This window comes from Platalea leucorodia, assembly GCF_965183815.1.
Source record: "Platalea leucorodia genome assembly, chromosome: 12".
Taxonomy (NCBI): Eukaryota; Metazoa; Chordata; class Aves; order Pelecaniformes; family Threskiornithidae; genus Platalea; species Platalea leucorodia.
The window spans coordinates 3,378,257-3,402,804 of NC_138834.1; the positions used below are offsets into that span (position 1 = coordinate 3,378,257).

At 46.2% G+C, this 24,548-nt stretch overlaps 1 protein-coding gene across 7 annotated transcripts in view; it reads right to left on the reverse strand.

Annotated features, from left to right (window-relative positions):
* ULK1 (unc-51 like autophagy activating kinase 1) overlaps positions 1-24,548 on the reverse strand; it is an 82,665-nt gene that overhangs the window by 27,644 nt on the left and 30,473 nt on the right. For all 7 annotated transcript variants that reach the window (XM_082325369.1, XM_082325364.1, XM_082325365.1 and 4 more), the window contains 4 exons: positions 16,952-17,010; positions 12,921-13,003; positions 8,197-8,247; positions 900-988 (listed from right to left, as the gene is read on the reverse strand). In XM_082325369.1, the coding sequence (XP_082181495.1) occupies positions 900-988; positions 8,197-8,247; positions 12,921-13,003; positions 16,952-17,010 (282 nt within the window). The remainder of the gene's footprint in view (positions 1-899; positions 989-8,196; positions 8,248-12,920; positions 13,004-16,951; positions 17,011-24,548) is intronic.

Here is a 24,548-nt window from a genome sequence, read left to right on the forward strand (position 1 = left end):
AATGCAGTTATGTGACATTCAGCGGAAAGCAGACCTCTCCTTTCTGTCCAGCTCACATCATGAGCACCTACATTAACTTCAGATGGTGCCTCAGCCCTTCCCACACCAGGTTGAGACACCTTGGCCCAGGGAAACTCAGAGAACAAAGCAAAAAAGCAGTAATGCCAGGGAGGAAGAAATTCAATCCTTCTCCCTTCCCCTACCCATCACACCACCAGCATTCCTGAGTTCAAAGTCAAAAGGCAGCTTTCACCAAGAGCCTCCGGAAACAAGCTTTCAGTTCAGTGAGCTGGAGGAATGTCAGTTCACTGGCCAGCTAATATTCTGCCCTCCAGAAAAGTTTTCATCATTTCAGGTAACCAGAGAGAAAACCCGTCAGTTCAGATCATCTCTCACAAGACCACCAGACTGTGGCAGGTCTGGTCTGAGCACACAGCTTTGCTGAACGTCCCTCTGTGGTGCCTGGGAACGCTGCTCAGAAAGGAGGAGGGTCACCTTACAAAGAAGGGCGGATACGCTGTCAAGCTGCAGAGACTTCGCGTGAGAACAGAGAACTCGCAGCCAAGAAAGCAGCGCTATGCCCTGAATTAGCGACTGTTTTCTGGTTCCAAGCAGCTTTCCGTCTCTGCCAAGACAAGCTAGTGCCATTAATACCAACTTTTTTCATAACGGTTTTTCATATAATAGGCAACAGCGAATTGAAATATTTCTTGTGGAGAGAAAGACAACCTTCAGGACCCAAACTCTAAACAGACTGGGGAGGACGCTGAACCAAACCCAGGCAGAACTAAGGTGTTCAGCGGCTTGCACCAGAAGACAGCAAAAGCAGAGACCTTGTTTCAAAGAAGCAAGCAGGGAGACCGTTAACACAAGCAGTGCATCCTCTGAGCTGTACTTACGGGAGGTGATGCCAGGTGGGAAGTAGAAGAGCTGCTAGAGGAACTGCCGGAGCCTGAACTGGGGTAAGAAGGCATTGGCACGGAAGCAGCTGTAAACAGCAAAAGACAAAAAACAAAAGAAGCTGTCAAACTAAGATCAATCAATAATAAAGGGTCTTTTTCATCTTTTCCCATCAGGTTTATCTCATGTGCCATCATGTATCTCATGTATCAGATGTGGCGAATTAAAAGAGCACAAAAGAAAAATTAGCATTCTGTTCAGTTGTGTGATTCACATCCATCCACTCCTCCATGCACTATTTCACAGTTATAACTCTCGGGGGGGGGGGGAGGTCTCAGAACACCTGACCAAGGTCAGGGTCCACTCAACAGCTGGCCTACACAGGTAGCAAGATGGTTTCTGCCCTAAAGAGCCTCCAAAGCATCTTTGCAAATGAAGGGAGAGATAAACAGAGAAGTGGACTGAGTTACCCATGTCCGGGGCAGAAGTTAGAAGCCAGACCATACCCTTACAGTTTCTTTTTCATCAGACCTTGTGGCTGAGCACACATGCATCAGATGTTGGGAGGTCCGTGCTAAGTTAAACACACGCCTACTCAAGCCCTATGTGCTTGCTGCCCAAGCAGTCACTTGGGCATCCCAGGCCACATGCTATAGAAAAGCCCCCCCCAGAACTAATCATTCCAAAAGGAAATAGTTCGTTGCTTCCTATACCTCAACACGTTCTCCCTCGGTCACTTCTGCAAGTTAAAGAGGTTTTGCTTCTTTAATCTCTTTGTACAGAAATTGTTCCACAGCACGGGCTATTCTTGCGTCCCTTCCTTTTATGTTTTATTGTTCAATATCAGAACTGCTCATGTTATTCACTTCTTGTCGAACTGGCTTTTGTAACTCTCACAGAGGCATCAAGCTCACGCTGAAGGGACTAGTTAGCATTGACCTTCAGGCAGAAAAGATGATTAAGGCATCACAGGAGAAAAGAATATTTAACTCCAATGATTTATGCAAGTGAGGTTCAGTCAGTAACTTAGAAGAGCTCGGCTCAGCCGAGAAGGAAGACGAGTCCAAGGTAACACTGGCTCTTTAACAGACTTTGAAGCATTTAGTGGTTCAAATTCCCCAGTCCACTCACACAAGACTGAACAGTGCAGAAGCTGTAGAAGAGTCCCAACATCCCCACTTCAAGGCAGCCTGAAGTCAGATTTTACTCTGCAACCATTTTGGTATTTGAATGACTTAAGATAGAGATCAGAGGCAATGCTTAAGTGAGGAGAGGAACACTTTGCTTCTCTTCCATTGTGCTGGCAGAGAATTAGCACCTTGTATCGGATTTCTGCCTTTACAGGATCTGTGCTAATGACTCCATACTTAATACAAGGAAGGTTAATAACACCTAGAAGAAGAATGCTTCTGTTTGAAGTAAAACTACCTCCGTCATTAATCACATTAGATACAAAGCACTTACTCTATTCAACCGGCTAGAAAAATAAAAGTACATCTCTCTGCAATGAACTGTTGAAACAGTGTTCTAATGATAAAAGAATGGGAAAATGTGCCTTTTAATACTAGACTTTAAGAAGTCTTTCCATGTAGCCTATCAAAGAAGGTTAAAGGACGACTGGACCACTGTCTGCCAGCACAAAGAGAGCAATCACTTAGATGCTGAATTCCTCAGTCTGACAGAGATGTAACAAGATCCAGCAACAGGAAAATGAAGCCAAAGAAGCGTAGACTTAAAATACACATTTTAACATAAGTAATCAACCACTGTAACAGTTTAACCAGGGTCATAGTGATCCCCTCCACCCTTTGCTAACGTTAACAAAACCCAAATGTTTTTCTAAGGAGATTAAGTTATACTGCAAACGGAGATTGATTCGGCAGAGTCCCGGGGCTTGCGCAATAGGAAGCCACGGCGGGATGGCTGCGCGGGGCCTGCGCGCAGCGACACACGCACACGCCTTTCCCCCCGTCGGACCATCCTGCAGCGCTCACCCCGCCAGCATTTTGGGGGTTAGGTCCATAATGAAATAAATCTTTCCCAAGTTTTGAGAGAGGCTACTTTTTAGCCTCTGCATCTGTTCTACGCTTGGTTTTGTGCCCGTGATGGACCGTGCTGTTAAAACGCGCTACCCTGGCTCCGGCGAAGGAAGAGGGACGGCGGTACCCCGACGAGGGGCATTCTGGGAGGTCGGTCAGGGGCTTGGCACGGGGGGCGATGCCGCCCACCCAGCACAGCCGGCTCCCGCTCCCCACGCTCAGGAACACACACAGAGGCCTGAGAACCTGCCTGTGAAACGGAGAGCTCTGTCCTGCCCATACCACACGGCTTTTGATCTCCGCGGTCTTCCCACAGAGCCTGCAGAGCAATCCCTACCACCTTCCCTATGTATTTAATACCAGAAAACTGAGAGGGGGGGGAAAAGTCTTCCCGTTTTTATCCTGCCAACTGTTACAGAGCAATTCACCCTTGCACAGAGACCTTCCTATTATGGAAAGGTGCTTTGAAGGGAAGGTAAGTGATTTCTGAACTGTATCCACACGTGCCTGCTGCAAGACTTGCATCACTGCTCATTTTTCCCGGAATTAGTATTTTTGTTAGAGTCATTTCAGTTCTCTCTCAAGGGCCCCTCCACTCTATTTTGGTTCTGTGCTTATTATTGATTTAAACCTGGCTGGAATTGAGACTTTTCTATTTCTGTCTATTTGCTTTGGACAGCTTTCCATCAATCTAGGAAGGAAGACAAGCAGGCGGACTTTGCCACTATCATCTGAAACTCAAGTTAAAACTATCTGCATGAAGCACACCTTTAGATACAGCCTCTATTAATCACTGCTCTTATTTATAACCCTGCCAACCTCCCAAATTCACACTGTAATGCTGTGAGGTCCAACTCAAAAGGTCCTGACACTAAAAACAGACTTTCATGCAAGTAGAACCACAAGGTTTGGCACTGACAAACTCTCTCTGACCACCATAGCCCTGTTGGTGCATTTTTTAGCGTCAGCCACGTAGGACAGCTTGAAAGCAAGACGCTTCCATCTCCTCCACACACCCAGGCACTCCCAGTTTGAAATTAAAAAGGGTGCTAACACTTGGCTCATCATGTTTTCAGCTCAAGTCTGAATGCAGGGAATGTTAACATGAATTGTAGGCCCCCACCCAAATCCAAAAATTGCTGGATTGTAATTGTAATGTAAGTAAGTCTGTTTTCATAATTGTCTTCTCCAACTTGTTCCAGCAACAGAACAGTCATCCTGTACGTTGTGTAACCAACACCAACTGGTTTCAAAATGGGAGAGCTGGGAGCCATAAAGGCAAGCCTCTGCTCCAGCTATGTGGATCTTGACACTGGATCCTACACCTGCAAAAATCACTGCTGACAAATCATCCTACCAGGGGCTTGGTTGTCCTAAAAATATCCGAGCCGCAAGCTTTATATGAAAGCTTTATTTGGAATCAGAGTTTCACACACACTGGAGAGATGCATTTTTGTGATTATCTGGATTCAATCAAAACCAGTCATCAAGAAGTTACTTAATTGCAGTCTCTGACAAGGCAATAGTTTGAGTGCAAAAACTGAACGGGTTTGCCCAAAGAATAAGCTGCTTTTTGGAGTTCAAAAATTTGCACCATTAAAATCTTTTATATGCAGAAGTCATGTTGATTTTTTGCTAGTTTTTACCTATTTTATGTACAATAAGATTACAAAGATGGCAAAAGTCAAGTTAAGCCTGACAGATATTCCAGACATTGAACCACCTATACACTTCTGAACCATAACCGCTCCCGTTTCATGCTTTCTTAGCTCAGAGTAAAGGGGGTACCAGCTTACCACTCATTAAAGGCAGGAGCAAAAAAACCTCCACAATATTCTGCACGGGTACCAATTACAATGTGTTTACTGAGAGAAGACTTGCGCAAGTGTCTAATTATGCCTTCTCATGCATTATTACTGTAACACACTGCCCCATACCATATGCTGATCAGACCTGGCTACAGACAGACAACATTCTGACTAGACACGGTATTTTAAAGACTTTTATTAATAAAATTTTGACACATTTAAAGTACACGCTTAGTCACAGGTACAAACTCCACAATATAAAATAAAATATAAATAAATAAACAAAAAAATAAAGTACACGTTTTGGTTAACAAAGCCCAAGGCCCTGAACCCACTCTCCAGGCTAAAGCCTGTGGCAAAGGGAGCTCTGCGGTACGCCCTGGACGGCAGCAGACTTAGGTCCTTGCTTCACTAACGGAGTGAGATGAGGAGGGACGCGAGAACAACCATCCCTCAAAACCACAGTGGAGAGGACGAGCTTGTCAGAAATGTCGTATTTAAACATTCTTGACAGAAATGTTGGTTTTGCTGAAGTGTCTTGAAAAACATGCAAATTTACTTAAACGAGGGGGAGCCCCCGCCTGAGTAACTTCACAATTATCCACTTGCAGAATTATCCACATTGGAGAACTCCCCAGTTTTCCAGAATTCCAAAATTATGTTATATTAAAAAAAAAAAATTTCTTTATCATTCCATGAGACTGTGTACTAACACACATCCACACAGAATGAACAGCTGATGGCTCTCACTTTATTCTTAATCCTTGTGTGACCAGACCTGGACCAGCCTTGACAGGGTTCAGGAGCCCGGGTGATGGGCTCAGCTCTGCAGGCTGCTGGCAGCTCTCTCCCGTTCTGACCTTGCCACCTGAGGGCAGACTTGCCTGCAGGGGTACGGAGACCACCACGCTCTGCTCAGACTGCAAAATGTTCTCATATGGAAGTGTCTCACCTTAAAATTGTTTTGGGACCTAAATGGTTGCCTGCATCTGCAGTGCAGGTGCCTCTGAGCTGGAAGGTCCTTTAGGCAAAGGCTGCACAGCGCGTCCCTGAGCTTAGCCGAGGTCTCAGTGCGTTCATCACACAGCAACTACTACTCCAAAACACAGATGCCGGTACAGATCATCCAACAAACTCTCCTAAGAGAAACTTGCGCACTCAAATGTGAATCACTTAGTCATTAGCTTCCACCAAAGTCAGTGGTAGCCCAATTATCAGCTCCCAAGGAGAACAAAAACACGAGAGCATGCTGATCCTCCCCCCCAGTTCTCCACTGCAGGCCTGAGGACTCTAATTCAGTCTGAGCACGACCATCATGATTCAGATGCAGCCGCATCTCTTTTCCTCTTTGATACTTCCTACACTCGTGATGCTGAGCCACATGTTGAGATGAAGTAGCACAATAAACTTTTGCACTCATCTTAGTCCTGCACACAAAGCCAGGGGAGTTAGCTCCTGAGCAACTGCAGCCTTGCTAAGTCACCTACTCCAGCTAAAACTGTGCAAATGTTAAGCATGCTACCACGTTAAGCAGCATTGCATACACCTCAGGTGAGTTCTTATTGAGATCACCGTAACCCAGACCTTTGCTGACACACCGGCTCTTCTCTCACCTGTTTGGAAACCAAAAGGACCACCGTCCCCACATGCAGCCTTTCCTTTCACTGCACTTCCCAGAGGCCTTCATCCATCCCGGCCATCTGGCAGCAGCAAAGACCTCCACAGCAGACTACAAGAACCATCTTCTCCACTAGCAGTTTTCTGTGCACAAAAACTTGAAGGCCTCCAGCAACAGGGAGCTATTTCTCCCCTCATCTTTTCAAAGCCAGTAGTGGTCTCTCCTGCCTGGAGAGGACCCCAGGCTGTGGACATGTGCCCAGAGGTGAGGACCAGCCGGGCAGCAGAGAGGTCTGGAGTTTGTATTGTCCTTACCTGCCGGTAAAGGTGCTCTTTTTATTGGGCCCTGACCCCACACCACTAACTTCGGTGCAGCTGGGGGCAAAGGCTGAGCTACAGTCCCCTGGTCATAATGGTGCCTCTGGTTTCTGCACAGCAAATGTGCACAAGTTGGAAACTGAGGCCAAGTCAGGAGAACCCTCTCCTGTTTGCAGGGGGTTTTCTGTTCCCCGGGCCAACGAAGCAACGGAACTGCTGGAGATAAGCGATGAGCTGGTGGGCATGCAAGAATACCCCAAGGGAGTCCTCCTGTGCCCACGGGGGGATCAGACTTTGAAGGGCTTTTCCCACACGGCAGTGGTATAGCAGGTGCTGAGAGCTGAGCTGGCTTAGGAGCAGTCCTACACAGGCAGAGTCCTTTCCTGCCTGCAGAGCAGTCCTGTTTTACAGGACTTGCCCCACATCTTGCTGGCGCAGATGGAGATAGGGGCTTGGCTGGCTTGCGACCTCCCCTAAACCAGAAGCGTCTTTTCTTGCCCGCAGGACGGTCACCTAAGTACACAGTTAAAATCTGTATCAGGAACAACTGAAAAGTCCTGCTCTGGAACCAGGAAAGCAAGAGACTGTCAGGAGCGACGAGGCCATCAGACAAGGGGTGTCCACCCACAGCGTACATCCAAGAGGGGCTCCATGTTCAGAAAGCGTTGGACATGTGTCCTCCAAAACTTCCAGCCCTTGCACTGGGCACCCCAAATCAGTCACTGATGAAAATTCTTGGCTCTGTCATTTACTCGGGAGGTTAAGGGCCCAGGAAGAAGGACCAGAAGATGACAACCATACACAATTCCACTAAACCAAGTCTCTCAGCCAGAGGACTATTATATCCCATACAGTAGAAGCAATTCGGAACTGTTTTCCACTGGAAAACAAACCTCTGAATCATAGCACATGTGGTTGGAAATTTTCAAAAGTTTCGAATCAAAAGAGGAAAGAAAGAACTTTCAATGGAAATTTGTCTTTGTTTTGACCAGTTCTCACAGAGCACTCAAATTTAACCCTTTAAAACAAGATTCATCAAGAATTTGGAGGTAAATGCTGAAATAAGATTTGGTAACCGGAGCCTGCCACTTGGCACAGCCAACCTAAGGTACCACCTGGCAAGCAGGGACAAAAGTGCCAGTTTCCACTGTTCGCTACCCTGAATTGTCCTACAGGTGTGGATGAAAAGTAAGATCATGCTGCATAATCCTGTCTACCTACAAGCATCCCCACTGGCCAAGCACTTCACACAAAGCAGCTGAATATGTTGCAAAGCTACGTTTACTTTTACTTCAGGTTTCTAAACAGCCCCCTAATCATCCCTTTGAAGGTAACTCGGCAAAATTAAGTACATTTTGATGGCAAAACCTGGACGTGACACAGCAACAAACGTTGAATCCCTGCCTAAGTAACTATGAAAACATAAAGCAGTCTTTTTCTTTCCTTTTGAACTAGAAGCAAAGGAAGTCATGTCATGGTTCAAAAAGAGTTATAATCAAAAATGCAACACTTACATTTTTTCATTGAGGCACTTGCATCCAAGAACGGGTGATGGAAAAATTCATCTGAAAAAAATCAAGAACAATGACTCAGTGAAAGGAAATGACGGCAAGAAGTTTACAAAGCAGCTAAAGCATAGCAAGTTACAGTATTTCACAGTGATTTTTCCATGCAATCTAGTCAACCATGGAAGTTGACTGACTGCGGTTGCATATAGCAGTGGTTAAGAACGCAGACTGGGGACTGGATGCAGGATCTACTCACAAAAAAACCGATGGGAAGTTATTTGGACACAGGGATTGCTATGTAAGTACAAAAAAACAAAACAAAACAAAACAAACAGTGGCTTCTCTGCTACCAGCCACCTCTGCAAAATCAGCTGGGGGGGCAGAGAAGGGAAATCAGCTGGGGCAGTTACATGAATGAAGAACAGGAGGAAAAAAATCTTTGCCAAAAGCATGGCCAAAGGACATGAGGATTTGTACCTCGGGACTCACTACCAGTACTAATGGATTTTCCTTCCCCACAGGGCATTAAAAGAACTTAGTGAGGTTTTGCTGCAAGCTACAACCCTGGGCTGCTGGAGAGAATACGTTAAATTAATTGTTAATGCTCCTCTGTCTTGCAATTGCCCTTACACTTGTAGGAACGGGAATCAGTTATTGAGGGCCAGATAGCGTGACTATGCGAGACCCGGCACGGCCGCGTCTGTGCATGTGCATCAAAAGCTCCCATCAGCAAGAAGGGAGAAATCCTAAGGCACAAAGTAGGAGTAAAAGACAAAGTCCCTGGCTGATCAGGATGGCAAGTCACCCTAGTTATAGGGATCCAGGGGAGCTATGTTTATCACACTGCGCTGCCACTCATTCCACAGAAGAGGAATGATGGACAAAGGGACTTCCACTGAATGATCTTCCATCACACCCACACCCAAACCCATCGTTCACTGAAGGCAGAAAGGCATTTTCTGAAAGGCCACCACAGACCTACAGCCCAGAACTCCCTTCCTTTCACACCAGACACAACTGCTGCTTTCTTCACTCATTACAGGAGGATAATCTACAGATCCAGGCCAAGAAAAGCTTCTGTCCTGGCTTGCTGGAGACCTGCTACATGTTTGCCTGTCCTCACAGGTAGCCACCCCTCCCGACTCCTCCATCTCTGATCCACGGCAGCTCTACATCGAGTCCTCTCCTATCACAATCAGCAACGCAGCCCTTCAGGAGCCTCAGGCATGGATCCACGCTGATTCCTTGGCTAGCTGCAGGCAGTTCAACTGGTTTTCCCAGCACGGATTTCCTGTTGCAACACCCAAGGTTTACAAACTTCTGCTTTCTGTAAACAGCTCCTCTTTGGCCAGTGAGCTTTCCAGAAAGTAGCAACTGGGCTTTTTGTTTGCTTTTTAAACTTAAGCAATCCCTCTCTCCCCAGCCCCTCCTTGCCACTGCCATGCCGGGGTCCTGCAGCCAGAGTGCACTGGTCCAGAGCTCAGCACAAGAGAAGTGATGGAAATCTCTGGCAAGGAAAGCTGGAATCTCACAGATTACATCTGCTATGGATGGAGAACACCCCTATCCTGCCAGGAGCTGCTTGAGTTTCCTGCTGCTTCTTCAGCCTGCTCCTCTCAAGGGTACCATCCCTCAGCTGAGCTGATTCAACCTGAGGGGGTGGAAATGACCATTTCTTACTTTTCCCTCTCCACCCTCCGAACTGCTTATTAGTTGTGCTTGCAAAGCAAAATTTAACAACCCTGCTTCTAATCATCAGCAGGAAACTTGCAACTTGAAACCCTCCTGGCTTTCCTCTAGATAATCTTGAGATTGCAAAGACCATCAATTCCTGGTAGAAGAGCAGCTGAGATATACAACAAGTACATGAAGTTTTAAGCTTACGTGTTGTGGTTGTGTGAATCAACTAAACGCTGGGGGAGGTCCGTGGAGGGCACTGTGCACACCTCCGGGGGACTACAGCGGGCCTCAGGGACCAAGGAGCAGCAGGACACCCTGCTCCTCTGGGGAGCGTGGCTCAGGAATCATCCCTGACCCAGCAGCACACATGAGTCTTCACCTTACAGAGCACAGGAGCGTAAAAGAGCAGTGAACAAAGGCACCGACCATCAGCCAAAGCAGGCCTTTTATAAATAGTGTGGGTGAAGAGAGCAGCCTACGGTTAGTTTGCCAGTAGGAGGACAAAGCACCTACCTACTGGGAGCCATCTAAGGTAAGGGGGAGATCTGCCTCAGACAGGATCTGGAGCTGCGGGACATGAACAGTTTGTGCACAGCTGGCCACAGACAGCAGCTGAAAACACAACAAGAGTTGGGCACAAGTGCTCTCATTTCAGTATTGCTACTATTTTGGCAAGGGGCATCATCTGGAGCTCTCCCGAGCTGACACTCTAAGGGAAGGAAGAAGGGTCCATTCCGTAGGTGTAGGTCAGAGTCTCCAAGCCCTCAGGAACATAGAGAAGCTGAAGATCGAGCACCAGCAGACACCAGGGAAAAGAAAACAGTTGTGTCTCAAAGCAGGGAGGAAGCTCAAATGCTTTGGCAGAGAGTCAGAGGAGCGGAGGCAGAGGTGGATGAGACCAAGAATACAACTGGATGCTGAGGGAGTGTATTAGTCTAAATAAATCATGGCTCTGGCACTTGCTTTCCTCTCAACTGACAGGAGATATTAGAATATGGCATGGGATGCCAACGCAGCCATTGAGATCTGCCTTCTATAAAGCACCAGGAATATCTCAAATATAGGCTTCTGTACAGAATATATTCACAGACCCTCCCTGAGAAACAATTACATCTTACAAGGACATGCCAATTTGTAGAGAAAAGGATTCCGCATGTGATTAAGGGCAGGCAACAATCTCAATGCAGCAAGATGTGCTGTAACTGTTGTCCTGAGTGAAATCAAAGTATATTATCTCAAATTTCCAAGTGTTAGACACTGACTCATGCAGTCTACTCAAGAGGTACAAAAACAGCTTATAGGGGGCTAAAAAGGTTTACCAGGCTCAATTTCTGACAGCGGGGAAACAGGAATCTCAAAGATATTTTCTTTTGAAAGGCACAGCAGCATGATAGCAGAGGCAGAGATCCACAGCCCAGATAGATCTGCAGGGAATAATACTGAGGGGTGCTTATATCCAAGTCAGTCTGTCAAGTAGCTTCAACAACTCCCTTTTCAAAAGGCTTGTTTTCTCACTTCTGCAGCCTAGTAACCAGTAGTCCTTTACACTCAGCACTGGATAATTATGATCAGCCTCAGTTAATCCACACACTTGCTTCACCCAGGTGACACTATCGCCAGAAAGGCTTTCCCAGTATCTTTAATCCAAATGAATAACAGAGGCTGCAAAACAATTTCTCTTCATCAACTCGCATATGCTGCCCAGCAGGAAACAATCCACCCGGGCAGGTAAGCAACAAAAAACCAACAGAAAACCAACCCCCCAAAGGACAGAAATATCAAACCCTTTTACCCCAAGACTGAATAAAAAGCAATATCCTGAAAACACACAGCAGCACGCTTTCTTTTCGGGTAAAAAGGGTAATATCTGTGCGAAAGGCAGAAAGCTCTATGGCTTGCTGTGATATTGCCCACCTGATACTTAAAACAAATCCATAGGCTTTGGCCCTGCAGCCTTGTTTCAGGAAAACTACTTGAACGGGCTTGCCCAGCACCAAACCTTATTCAAACACAAAGGCTGAGGGGCGAACTTACCCTTTCCACCAGCAGCAGTGGCCCATGGAAGCAAAGCTGCTCCTTGCCGTTCTCCTCTGCTCTCAGAGGAGACACACCACCAGGACCAACTTCCTTGGTAAGAGCGAGTATTCACATCCTGATTTTTACCTGAGACAGGTCTAGACTATCTTTGCTGAAGGGGAAGGGAGAGGTGGGGGGAAGAATAAAAGACCAAAAGACCACAGAGTTGCCTTCAGGTGACCTGGTCCTTTCAGGGGCTCTAGGAAAGGTTCCACCTCTGCCTGCTTTCCTCTAGGGCATGGCTTCACTAGAGGTTCTTCAGACCTTTTGGCTCAGCTAGACACACCTGGAAGAGGCTGCCAAACCCAGAACCACCTGGCACATAATGATTGTTCTCAGTTCAGAAGGAATTAAGACATCAAAAAAAAAAGAAAAAATGAAGTCTTCATGCCAACCAAGTCAGGAGACTGAGACACAGGTCTACAGGGAGAGCCAAGAGACTGCCAGCTTGAGCCCTGATGAGAACCAAGGCATCCTTCCACAGAAACCTCGAGAAGGAGTGAAGGGTCTGCAAGCAGCTATGGTCTCCTGACTCAGATCACTGCAGACCCTAAGAAAGGGAGGGTACTGACTGAATTGTTCATTAAATGGATGCAGCTTGCAGCTTTGGGAAGGAACTGTGACAGAGAAAGAACACAGATGCACAAGATACACATCTCACCTGGTAGCATACTTAACACAACATAAATTCAGAGAGATTATTAAAGCAGAAGAGAGAAGAGGGAATGCACATAAGAAACATTTGCTGAAGGTATGCCAAATCTCTGAGTTTACACAACTGCACTGGAATTGGCATGGACCTTTCCAGCACATATACTGAAAAACCCAAGATTATGCACTCTTCAGGCACAGGTGAAACCCAGGTGTCTGGATGCTTCTCCTAGAACCAGCCAAAGCACGGAGGTTTGTGCAATGCCATGGCACAAAAGATGACACAGACAGGCAGCAGAACTAAAACTGGAAGGAGGTCTTACCAAAGTCCATGCGGTCCTTATGATTACGCTGCAAAAGGCCCAGCAGCAGCTGCCTCAGGTGGCTTGATGTCTCCCTGGGGATGCTAGGATTGAAAACAAAAGCAAAATAAGACAGACTTGCAGTCTACTTAAACTGCTTTTACATATTCGGGAAGGCAACCTGCAAATGCAAACTCCCTTTGTGCCTGCTGGGCTAGGAACATGAGATGAGCTCACTGGAGAGAGGTTGAACAGGAACATCTCTATTTGCATCTCTGTTTGGCTTTTACTCCCCATTGTCATTGTTAAGGCTACAGCTAATCTGGCTTTAGTAGCCTCTCCCATGAGCACCTGCAGATCCTTCCCTTCCACAGCAGTGCCAATGTCAACCTTCTGGTTCTCAGTTAAGTCCATTCAACATGCAATATTTTGCACATGATAAATAAAATCTCTTCTACTTATTCCCAGTAGAGCAAGGAGGTCATGAAAGTGAAGCAGTTACCAAGGGGAAGCTTCCAATTAAGACATTGGTGGTGAAATGTATTACCAATTACTACCATTTTATTAAGGCATTTCTTTTTCAATGCAGCTTATGTAAGACTAGCAAGTGACCTTTGTCTATTTGCTTCTTTGATACACAGCATTTATTAATCGAAGGCCACTAAGATGCGAGCAACTGCCACCCAAGCAAGCTAAAATTCATGCAGCTATTACCCCACTTTCCAGTATAGCTAGGAAGAAAATACTCTTTTCAATGGCCATTGCAGCACAAAAGAGCTAGTAAATCATTGAGCTCTCCCTCACTCCACAAGCAGATGGGGGAGAGGCCAGGGCAGCTCTTCACAACCCCAGTAGATTGCGAGAAGCAGGGAATAAATGAACGGATTAAGGCAGGGAAAGCAGAGTTCAGGCCTTGCATAAGTGGATTCAGCTCTGCTGACTTTCCTCTGTAACCAGAAGCACTGTTAGGGGCCGTAGCAGCCCGGGCCTGCCCGCAGCCAGAGCAGAGCTCTCCAAATTAAGCGTAGGTGGCTCCAACTCCTTTCAGTATTGACTCTGTTTATCGTGGCTGTGGCCAGCACGGCCCCCACGGTCTGCCAGGCGTTCCCCGCTCCCCATGCGTGGGTCAGCCGAGGTGATGGCATGTGTGCTCAGCACGGTAATTTTAACCGCGCGGAGCCCAAGCCTGCCCGGTAGCACAGCACGTGGCTCGCTCGGGCAGGGCTCCGCTTCGCTGGGCTGGCATCGCTCACCGCCCTGAAGCCAAGCCCGACTGATGCTGGGAGAAACAATCCTCCTGCACCATTTCCACCACTTCTACCCCTGACACAGGATAGAAAAAGAAGCTGGGACAAAAATACTAGGGGGAAAAGAGGTGCTAGCTAGCACTAACAGACTCTCGTTCAGTGAAACTAGAGATGTGAGGCAAGGTCTCTATTTATAGGTTTCAGTACTACCCAGTTATTTTTCAGCGAAGCCCTAGGCCTTGCTGGCACAGGAATTTGAGCCCAGCGATTCCTAGAACAGGGAATGATGGCAAGCATCCCTCATCCTTGTTTGTACTGGAGGAGTTGCTTTTCCATCCCTGACACTAGAATGGTTTCGCACGCCTCCCAGGCCACCAGGACTCCAGAAGGGATGCAGTTAAACTGAGAGTCAGTTTGAGCCAAGAAAAAAAACCACCCTCTTGTCAGAAAAGGTGTGCCTTAAAAGCACACTGTGTAACGGAGTAACCCAAGATACCACAGCTAGCAGAGTCTCCTGAAAAATACATTAGTGCTGGAGACCTGCAGTCCTCCAGCGTTATCGTCATAATTTATTTATCCACGACACATAAAGCTCTCATCCAAAATGAGTCCATTTCCCAGCAATGACTTTAGCTTTTGTACGGTTTTAAAGCCAAGAAACAGGAAGGTCAAGTAGTAGACCTCAGATGTCACAACACAGACTGAAGATGGTGCAGATGAACAGCCTGTTTGCCTCCTCTTATCTCCCACGTCTAAAACGTCAAGTTTTGCTACACTACCCCACAGCATTATTTTCCAAGGCCGTCTTTTTAAACATAAGGAACAAAACTGCCTTCTTCCCCCTGTGATCTAGAATACGCTTTACCATGCAAATCAGCACAATGAATGTTAGCTATTTAGATCAGCGCTATTAAAATTGTGAGGCCTTTGGGCTTGCTCCTCCGGACATGGGCTCCCCACCTCAGAATGGCATTTCACCTGTCAGCAACAGCACCAGCCCGGCAGGCAGAGACCGCTGGTGAGCATTTAATGAATTTAATGAGCTTTTTCTGCCCCACCCCGCTCCCGAGCCAAAACACACCGCTTGCCATGGTGATGGCAGGGAGGTGGGTGCCAGCCTGCCTAGCCCCAAGGAGAATGAAACCAAATCCTGGCACTGCTGCAGTCTGAGAAGCAGGTCTCTGGAGTGGTTTTGTGTTTCATCCTCTGTTGGCAGGGCTGGTGGAGGCCGTTTATTCATGTTTACTCAGGAAATAGCACAGATTGCGGCTCATATTAAAGAGACAAACGGACTTTGGAAAGCAGGGAACCAGCATTTACGCAAAGGCTGCTTCGGACCAGACTTCTACAGTGAAAGAAAACAATGGGCTCGGATCTAAATTTTGGAGGAATTTGGTAGTTAAGAAGCAGAGATGAGTGAAAAGGGTAGATGCAGAGTGCGTACCAAGGGCTCACAACACAGGAGAAGGACTAATCCCTGCAAGAACAGACATGCTCTTAGAGCCGAGTTTTATTTCTCCCCTCGCCTGCCTCCTACTGCATGCAGCACAAGCTGAAGCGGCAGCAGGGCAGCGTGATCAACACAAGGAAGCTTATTAATTGTCAGGATTAATTTCTCTCTTAGTAAGAGGGACTACTTCAAAGGTGAGCAGACATGTTCTAGGCTGTGTAGTGGAAACAGAAGCTCTACGTTCTGCTCACACAGACTATTTGGCTCCAACTATGTGGCAGTGGTTTTCCTTTGAAATGTTTTGTTTGGGTGTTTTACTCCATCGTGCCCTCTGGTTCAATCCAGAAGAGCATGCAGATGCCCCAAATATTATCCTGGTAAAAATTTGCCCCTTCTTCCCAAATCAAAAAACGAAGCACTTGAAGGGAAATTAAATGCATAGCGCAAGTCATTGGTAAGAGCTCTAGCTTCTTGACAGCTCCTTCCACTATCTCTTGGAGCTGTCTGAACCGATAAGGGGAAAAAAAAAAAAAAGAAATCCACATACAGCAACTCAATGAGCTTCCTGCGTATGTGGCTGCATTAGCAGCTCTGCCAAATAGAAACTAACTTTCTGGTTAAAAAACACCTTCCATTTTTTTGATGGATAAACTTGGAACTTCAGTCCTGTCTCTAGACCAAGCTGAGGTTTTAAGAGCAGGCATGAGCAGGCATTCTGCTTTAAGAGCTCAGAGATCAAAAGGAAAGACCACAGCAACAAAACCAAAATACACCGACAAATCACAGTGCTGAGTGGCAGCTAGGTGCTTCACTAGGTAACATACACCCCGGTGGGACGAAAGCAGTTATCTTCCCCTTGGAAACTGCAGTAGTGTCCGTTTCCATCAAGGTTATATTTCCTCCTATTAGCAGGATGGACACGAGCAGTTGCTGTCCTGACACGTGAGAAATGGGAATGTGATCTGCAGTCAGGTATGGCAGGTTACAGGACAGACTGCAGTTTGGCTGCTCGCATGATTCAAGCACTGCCATGATTTCTTCCCAAGGCTCCAGCCTCAGGGAAGCCATATGTGGGACAGGACCACTAGCTGGCTCTTGAAATCGCTAATGATCCTGAATTTTTGCAATGTAGGAGAGAAGGAGTATCTGCAGAAAGAGAGGACACCAGCTCTGGCAATCCGCTGCTGTCTGACTTTCTCTGGGCCACATCACTACTGGTTTAAGGAACGGGGGAAGGCAGGTGGCCAAATACTTTACAGTCACCTCCCTGAGTGACAAGCCAGGAGCAGGCAAGGACAGGTGTCAATATGGAGTAAACAAGTGCATACAAACAGTGACACTGGAAAAACGCTTACTTTGGCATCAGCATCTTGTTTTTCTCATAGAAGAGACGAAGATCCTGTGGGCTGCTGGCCTGTAGAAGAGAAAGAAAACCAGCACGTGAAACAGTTGACAATGAAGGAAGGGGATTAGCATTTCTATTTCACCGTTATTCTGAAGAGCAAAGAGGCACTTTTCAATTGCTGAACCAGCACAGACAATGAGAACCTGCAGCTTGCTTTAGATTGAAAAGCCAGCACCGTGCCAGAGTGAAAATACAGTATTTCAGCCCGCTGTCTTTTTGTCCCTGACCTGGTTCTCTCCTGCTCTCCCCTTCCAAGGGCTGAGCTTCGTTGCAGCGGGCTCTGATGCTCAGGTCTGAGCTGGCCTAATAGCCTCACCCAGGAGGCTAAATAATTGCAGACGTGAGGAGTCCCAAATGATGAATGGCAGCTCCCGCTGAGAACATGGATTAGTGCCGCAGGGCATTTAGAAAAGGGGCAGGGAGCCTGTCGATGGGCAAGGGATCTGTGAAGAGACCAGGAACATGGGGAAACAGCAACTGAATTAGGATTCTCTACTTTAATTCCAGGAAGCCAGAAGGTCTCAAGCCACAGCTCCTATTTGTGCAGTAATATACACAACTGCTGGGGATGTTGACTACAAGATCCCAAATTCTGAGAGATAAAAAAAAAAAAAAAAAAAAGACTAGGCACAAGAGATTTATGGCTGAGGTTAAAAATAAAATCGCCAGTATAGAAGCTCAGACACATAAAAATCTCCTAAAGTCATTTCTCCATTTGTTTTTATGCAATGAATAATACAGGCCAGTAAATTAACCCTAGTGTCTCAAGCTTTCCTGCTTAGGCAAAGTCTCTTTATCAAAGGCAGAGCAGGCTGGCTGGCGTGACACAGACATGAAGGCACATATAAACAGGGAAGGAAGATCAGAGAGATTAATCTGCAATCAATTATTGGTGCAGCAGAGTGTGTAGGAAAGTGTGAACAAGGAGGCAACAGGCAGATTCTCCTGACGTTCAGGGCAGGCTCAAAAAACCCTCGAGCCTTCCACCTACTTCCATTTCTAAATTAGAAGCATTTAAGGTCAATTAAAATGCTTAAAATGGCAAATCAGACAAGCCAATCTGCAGATGGCCATCAAAATACCACTAACACAGCATGGCTGGAAAAGCAGCCACAGAAGATGCTGTTTCAGCATCGCCTACTCCCTCTGGCTGAAGATGAAAATTAAGGATAACAGAGCTCAGTACAAATCCTGAAGAGAAACCAAAGGGAGAGTCTCAAAAGCTGCTAATATCAATAGACTCGTGTAGTACTGATGAGGACAGTATTTCTTGCACAGTCTTAGCAACCCAAGCTTCACAGCTCTCCTATGAATTTGTATCAATAAGAGCTACGGGATTCCTAAAAGAGGGAAATAAATCCTGGTTCTCCTTTCTGCAATAACATATCCTTTGCTGTTCGCAGACACAGAAGGGACCCGAACAGGAGGTGCAAAAATACTTTCTTCACAAACTATTAAAATGAATGTTATTCAGCAAAGCACCTTGTTACATAGGTGCCAAACTGCATCAAAATTTCCAATCACTGCCACTCAATTTGATTCGGTTCAGTAAAACTCCATTTTACACCCTTCCTCCTGAAGATCTTGCCCTGTAATTAGATTCTTAATATTTGGCAAACTTTAACGAGGCAAGAGTACGCACTGCACCAAATGGCTTGGCCACAACGCTCTGGGTGATAAAAAATATGCCTGACAGACATAGCCTACAAGGAGGACCAGAACCCCGCGGCAGGGAAGCGAAGTGCTTGCTCCCGTCAGAGATACACGCCTTGGCTGTTTGCTCTGTTCATTTCCTGCCGCAACAACTCAATTGTTTCACAAATACAATGAAGCTCTGATCTATTTCAAACGCTGTTTTGTCAGAAGTTTTCCTGGCAATAAAGACAGAGTATATTAAAAGCAGCACACATGCAAAGCCCAGTTCATTAGAGAGGGTTTCTAAGCACTAGCTTGGATAGAAACAAAATCCTCAGTAAAGTTCCCCTTCTCTTTGTACAAATTAAAGAGATATCCCTGTAGGGATGTTGTTTCTCCGTGTTCTGCTGTCTCTGTACAATTCCCACTCGTTCTGCCAGGGTGTCAGGCTCCTACCCACCCAGACCACCCTTCCTCACCGGGGCTGTCCCCAGTTCAAGGTTGGTCTCCGATATAGGTAGCTGCCTGCTGGGGAACAGAGTCATTTTAGCGAGTGCCCAGCACAGACAACTGTGGATCACCATTAATTTGGTAATACCAACTGCATCTTCACATAACTTCATTATTAATCAACTGAGTCATACTGTTCTGCTCCCAGCAGCAGGCTCCTGGGCTCGCAGTAACATGCCCGCTGCTCCCCTGCTGTTAGCGTCCATTTCATAAAGCACTGGTACCTTCAGCCACTTTGCTCACCTCTCTTCTTTCAATAAACAGTGCTTCTCTGGGAATCATGGAAAAAAATGCAGAAATGTTTGCAAGATGCTAAAAATGCCATTTGAATTCCTTGTTCTAGGAAGCCAAGGACTTCATTTGAAACCTGCCTTCTAGGCAGATACACCCTACCCAAGAAAAACACCAGAAAAAGCACATTTTAGGCACCTAACAACTAGACTACTCAAGGTACACAGAGCCAGCTGCTACCTGTAGGACAGCATCCATCTGTCAGAAACAGGGATGCGGAACAGACAGCTCAGTTTTCCCCAAGAACGGGAGACCCACCAGCAGGCCAGTTCACGCCCTTGTTCCCCCTCTCACGTTACTATGGAGCAGCTGCATTAGTGTAACTGGCTCTGGTTTTGTCTGTCCTTTCTATATATAAAGACAATTGGACAAATTCAATCCTGCCACTCTGTTACTTTGTCCTGAGCAGCAGTGGAAATATGTTGAGCCAACAAAGGCATTCAGCATAACCCTGCCAAATCCCACTCGGTGCTGGCTGCCTGCAAGCGAATTGCACGCGAAAAGCACGCAGGGTGGTGTTTCCAAAAGCACTCAGCGCTGGATTTGTTGTGCTTGGGGAAAGGCTGGATGCAAAAGCCCAGCGCTCAGTCAGAAGAGGGCCAGGGACATTCGCACCCTCGGTGAACAGCACTGCCTTGTCAACACCTCATAGCAGGTGTATGGTATCTGCTCTTCTGTTTGAATCCTTTCCTTTGCGATTCCTGGGGATTTGGAGGTGCAGAGAAGGGATTCAGATACGTTAGAAAGAAAAAAAAGAAATAAGCAATGATGTTTCTAGCTCAGTAGTTCTAGGGAAAAGCTTGAAAACCTGCTGCAAATACCTTCTGCTTGTGCAGTCTTAACAGCTGATATTTTAAGACTCCCACAACTAAGTGGTTGGCATTCAGGGGATCCTGAAAGCACCAGGGCCAGAAAACAAACAAACAAACAAAAACCCCTAAACCTTTCTCTTTAGCTGCCCATGGATTGTTTTCTCTCTGCTCCCAACAGAGCAGGATCAGACCCACAAACACCATGCCCAATTCCAGCAGAGTAACCTACCACCGCCAGGAATACCTGTCCCCACTGACACAGGACAGTCCAGAGGAAGAGCTTTGGGAACAGAGGAGCAGCCTGCCTAACAAATAAATCAGCAGTTCAAATTCTGGGTATAAAATCCTCCCTTCCCTAGTCTTCCTCAGGGCCTATTTCACAACATAGCAGTTGTTGTAAGTGATACATAATCCTAGTACTTATGCAGGCAGAATTAACCCAGAAATAAAGCAGTGGACTGGGTATACCAGGCTTAGAAATTAATTTTTCACCTAGCAGCTAGCTGAGATGAGAACATACGCAAGCAGGTTAACTCCTTCAGAGCTGCCAGACCAGGCAGCAAAACTTGCATTACCTCTCTTGTCACTTCCCTGCTCCCTGGCTCGCTCTCCTGCAGACACAGCGCACCATGTCCGTAACGCAGCTAGGAGAAGTTTCACACAAAGGCTCAGACAGCAGACAACCAGGTTTCGTGGTCCTTAGCAGGATCTGATGTCCAAGCAGACCCGTCCCACTGCCAGAGACAGCTCTGACAAAGGGAATGTGCTTGGCTGCATGTCTCCTTGCCAAGAGCTGCCCAGTTTTTAAAGGGGTCACACAAGAGAAACCACCAGGAACATCAGCGAGATTCCTCTCCCCCCGCCCCAAAAAAAGAAAAAAAAAAAAAAAAAAGAGATTGAGGTCATTTAATCACATTTAAAACATCATCTGACAAGGACTAGATTGGTTTTGGAAGATATTTTAGACCTTGTGTAAATCTTTTCCTTCTCTGCCTCCAGTTTTGCTTCTGGTTGTCACTTGTCTACACCACCTCATGGTGGGGACTAGGTCCCAATCTTTTCAGCTCGGGTAAGGACAAGAGAAAACCAGTATGCTCTCGGTACACTTCTTGGTACTGGTCAGCAAGACCAGGAACTGCGCTGTTCAAGTCCTGTCCTCAGCGACAGAAATGAAGAGATGCAAGTGCAGACCAGTTATTAGGCAAGGCAAATTAACAATTCCACATTAATACAGTGCTCAGAAAATCTGTTTATAGGGATTATGAATCCCATTAATCTCATCCCTATGGCAATCTCACTGTTTTGTTTATGGGCACGTTTAATACAAAAAGCTCCTTACGACAGCTTCACCAGCCATCCTACCAACTGTTCGCATCTGAGCATCAGCAGCTTCTTTCTTGCCTGTGTGCAGGGAGGCAAGGAAAGGGACGGGAATGGCTCTGGGAAGTTGCCTTGGGTGACCCAGCTATAGTTAATTTTAACTTAGAGACAGCCAAAAATCACACTCACGCACATACACACATCTCTGTCTTGATTTACACGCACTTTCTGGATTGACAGCTGCCTCAGCCTTTCCACACATTTGATCTTTTCTCCATCTAACCCAGCCCCCCCAAGCCCTATTTTATTTTTAGACAGCTCATTCCTCCTCACTACAGATAACACTGGAGTCCTTTTGGCTTGCATCCCCGTGAAGGTGCCAAACTGGCTCATGCGGTGAACAGCTAGAGCGCCCAAATGCAGCATGTTTCACGCCACCGTGCTCCAGATTCCCATGGGAATCTCAGCTAGACAGAGGTGAGGGGCTGTCCTTGCTGGTCTGGGAGGGAAGGCACGGTGAGGATTTAGCCTGAAGAGGTTAACATCAGAAATGCAGTTCCTGGCTGCCCTGTACGACTGGGTCTGCTGGCCGCACTCGGTGGAATCAGCCTGTTATCTCCCCACCCATTTGTAGATGTCCCTCCCAAAAGCACTCATCCCTATTCACGATCTCCCCCTCACCTCCGTCCACTACCCCTCTCTCCTCCTAAAAGCCCTGTAAACAATAGCTTCTTGCCTGCTCAGTGACCATCAGCAAATTCTTACAACACAGTCATGCCAACAAAGAAATAAAGGCAGTTAACCTTTAACTAGCTTTCCAACATCTGCCCTAGACAGGCTTCTTTCACCTGAAACTCGCAGCTAGGAGAAGGCAATTTGTGACACACATGGTCAAAACAAATAGATGGTGCACAGAGAACCATCTGGGCTGAGCTTTTCTCTCTCCCTGATCAAACAAATCCACAGCTGCTACTGCAGCAGCAAATGGGGCCTGGCATTTTGCTTCAAAATACAAACCCCGAAAGAGGAAAGGGCAAGGGGAAAAATTAAAATAGAGAAACAAATGACCTCCATCCCCAGCCCAACAAATATTGGATGTACATGGGAAAGAAAGAAGCTGTCCAGCCAGGCAAGCACAAAGCAAGGATCAGGACCTGCTGGCAGGTACAGCGATGTCCCCTCATCGCCCACAGCAAGGCAGGGTATTGCCATGTCTCAGCCGGAGGCACAGAGGCACACAGGACTGCTCTCGCCTCTGCGCGAGCCTGAGGACACACGTACGGGCTGAGCTGATGGTTTTCTGACCGCCTGCCCTTTCAAAACTTTGGCTGGAGAGCCAAATAAAGCTGATTGGTATTCAATTTTATTCCGTGCAAAAAATCTTCTCTCTAAGAACAAATGTTTTCAGAAGAACATTTCTGTGACATGCTTCAGTGACCAATGATAAAGCCACCTAATTCTTTTCAAAGAAATCAGATGCCCCAAGGTTGCGTGTGAGCTACTAAGCTAAGAACACCTATGATAAAGTCACCATGTTAAATAACTAAATCATTTCAATGAGTACAGTATCAAGGTGCCTTTAGAGACTAAAGGGCACCAAGTTACAAGACAGAACAAGTGCAAGGCTCTCCTATGCATGCAGAGTCAAAGCTTGCTTCCTCCACCCCCACGGTTTTTTCTTAATGCACAAATATTTATTTTCTTTTATCCTAACAGTCATTTTCTCCTCTCAAACAAAGATACCAACACCAACAACAAGTGGATGCAGCCAGCAAACAGGAGCCATTCAGGAGTTTCAGTGTGCTTTGTAGGGGCGTTTATAAAAAAAGAAATATGCAAAGGAAATGAAGTCTTGCTCTAAATACAGAGCAAGCTGGTGGACAGAATAAAAAGCACCGGAATGGAAGATTCTTACAGCAGCAGGGAAAAAATTACCCTGAAGGAGAAAAGTGTTCTTGGCTCTAGACAAAACCAAAACATACCATTAGTTTACTTCTGTATTTGCCCACTCTTTCCTGCAACAGATTCAGAATTCACTTTATCCTTCCTGGTGATGTAACTGCATAAACATTCAAGGTCTTGCGTGAAATTCTAAAGGGCTGTGGAACTAAAGCTCAGAAAGTCCTGCAGTTCATAAAACTTGCCTTATTCCATGAGCACAGATTTCCCCCTCAACTTTTTTTTTTATTTGTTTTTTTGGGGTTTTTTTTTTGTTGTTGTTTGATTTTGCCTTTTTTTTTTTTTGTTAGGGAGTCAGGATAAAGAGATGTCAGGACATGAGAAAAGAGGGCCACAGTTCACATTTGCCCTAACTGACCTAAGAACCTGAAGAGTTGGCATCAGCTGATACATCAGCATGCAAATTTGAGGTTTGGTCTTTTTCCATGGATTAGAGATGAGCTCTACAGAGCTCACACATCAGAGAAGCAAAGAACTACCAGCAACTCAAGCATCTCTCTGCTACGCTGTAAGACAGCAAGGACAAAAACCTGACAAGTACAGTACTTTAAAATAGTGTTGCAAAGGAGAGTCTGCAGATCTCATTCAGCAAGGAAGAAGACAAGTAATACGCAGTGTGGCATGCTAATGATTGGGAATGAGAAATGCACTGAGTCTAGATGAACTCCAGCTATATATAAGACTAAAAATACATGAAGTAATCCTGAAGCAACTTGCATAAGGCTGTGATGAATTCTCCATCATTCAGAAATTTAAAATCAGAGAATGCCTTTCACAAAAGATATGCTCGAGCTCATCCAGAACTATAAATGACAGGGTGGAGTTTTACTGGACTGTGTTATATTTGGAGGAGTCTGGACTTGATGAACATAAACATTTCAGGCTGGAAGGGATTGCTGTGACATGACAGATAAGATCCTTTGATAAGATCATACTTAACTGCTCTAAAAACAAAGTCAATTTAGCTGCAATACACCAGTTACCACCAAAATCATCCCGAACATTAACTTGCAATTACAA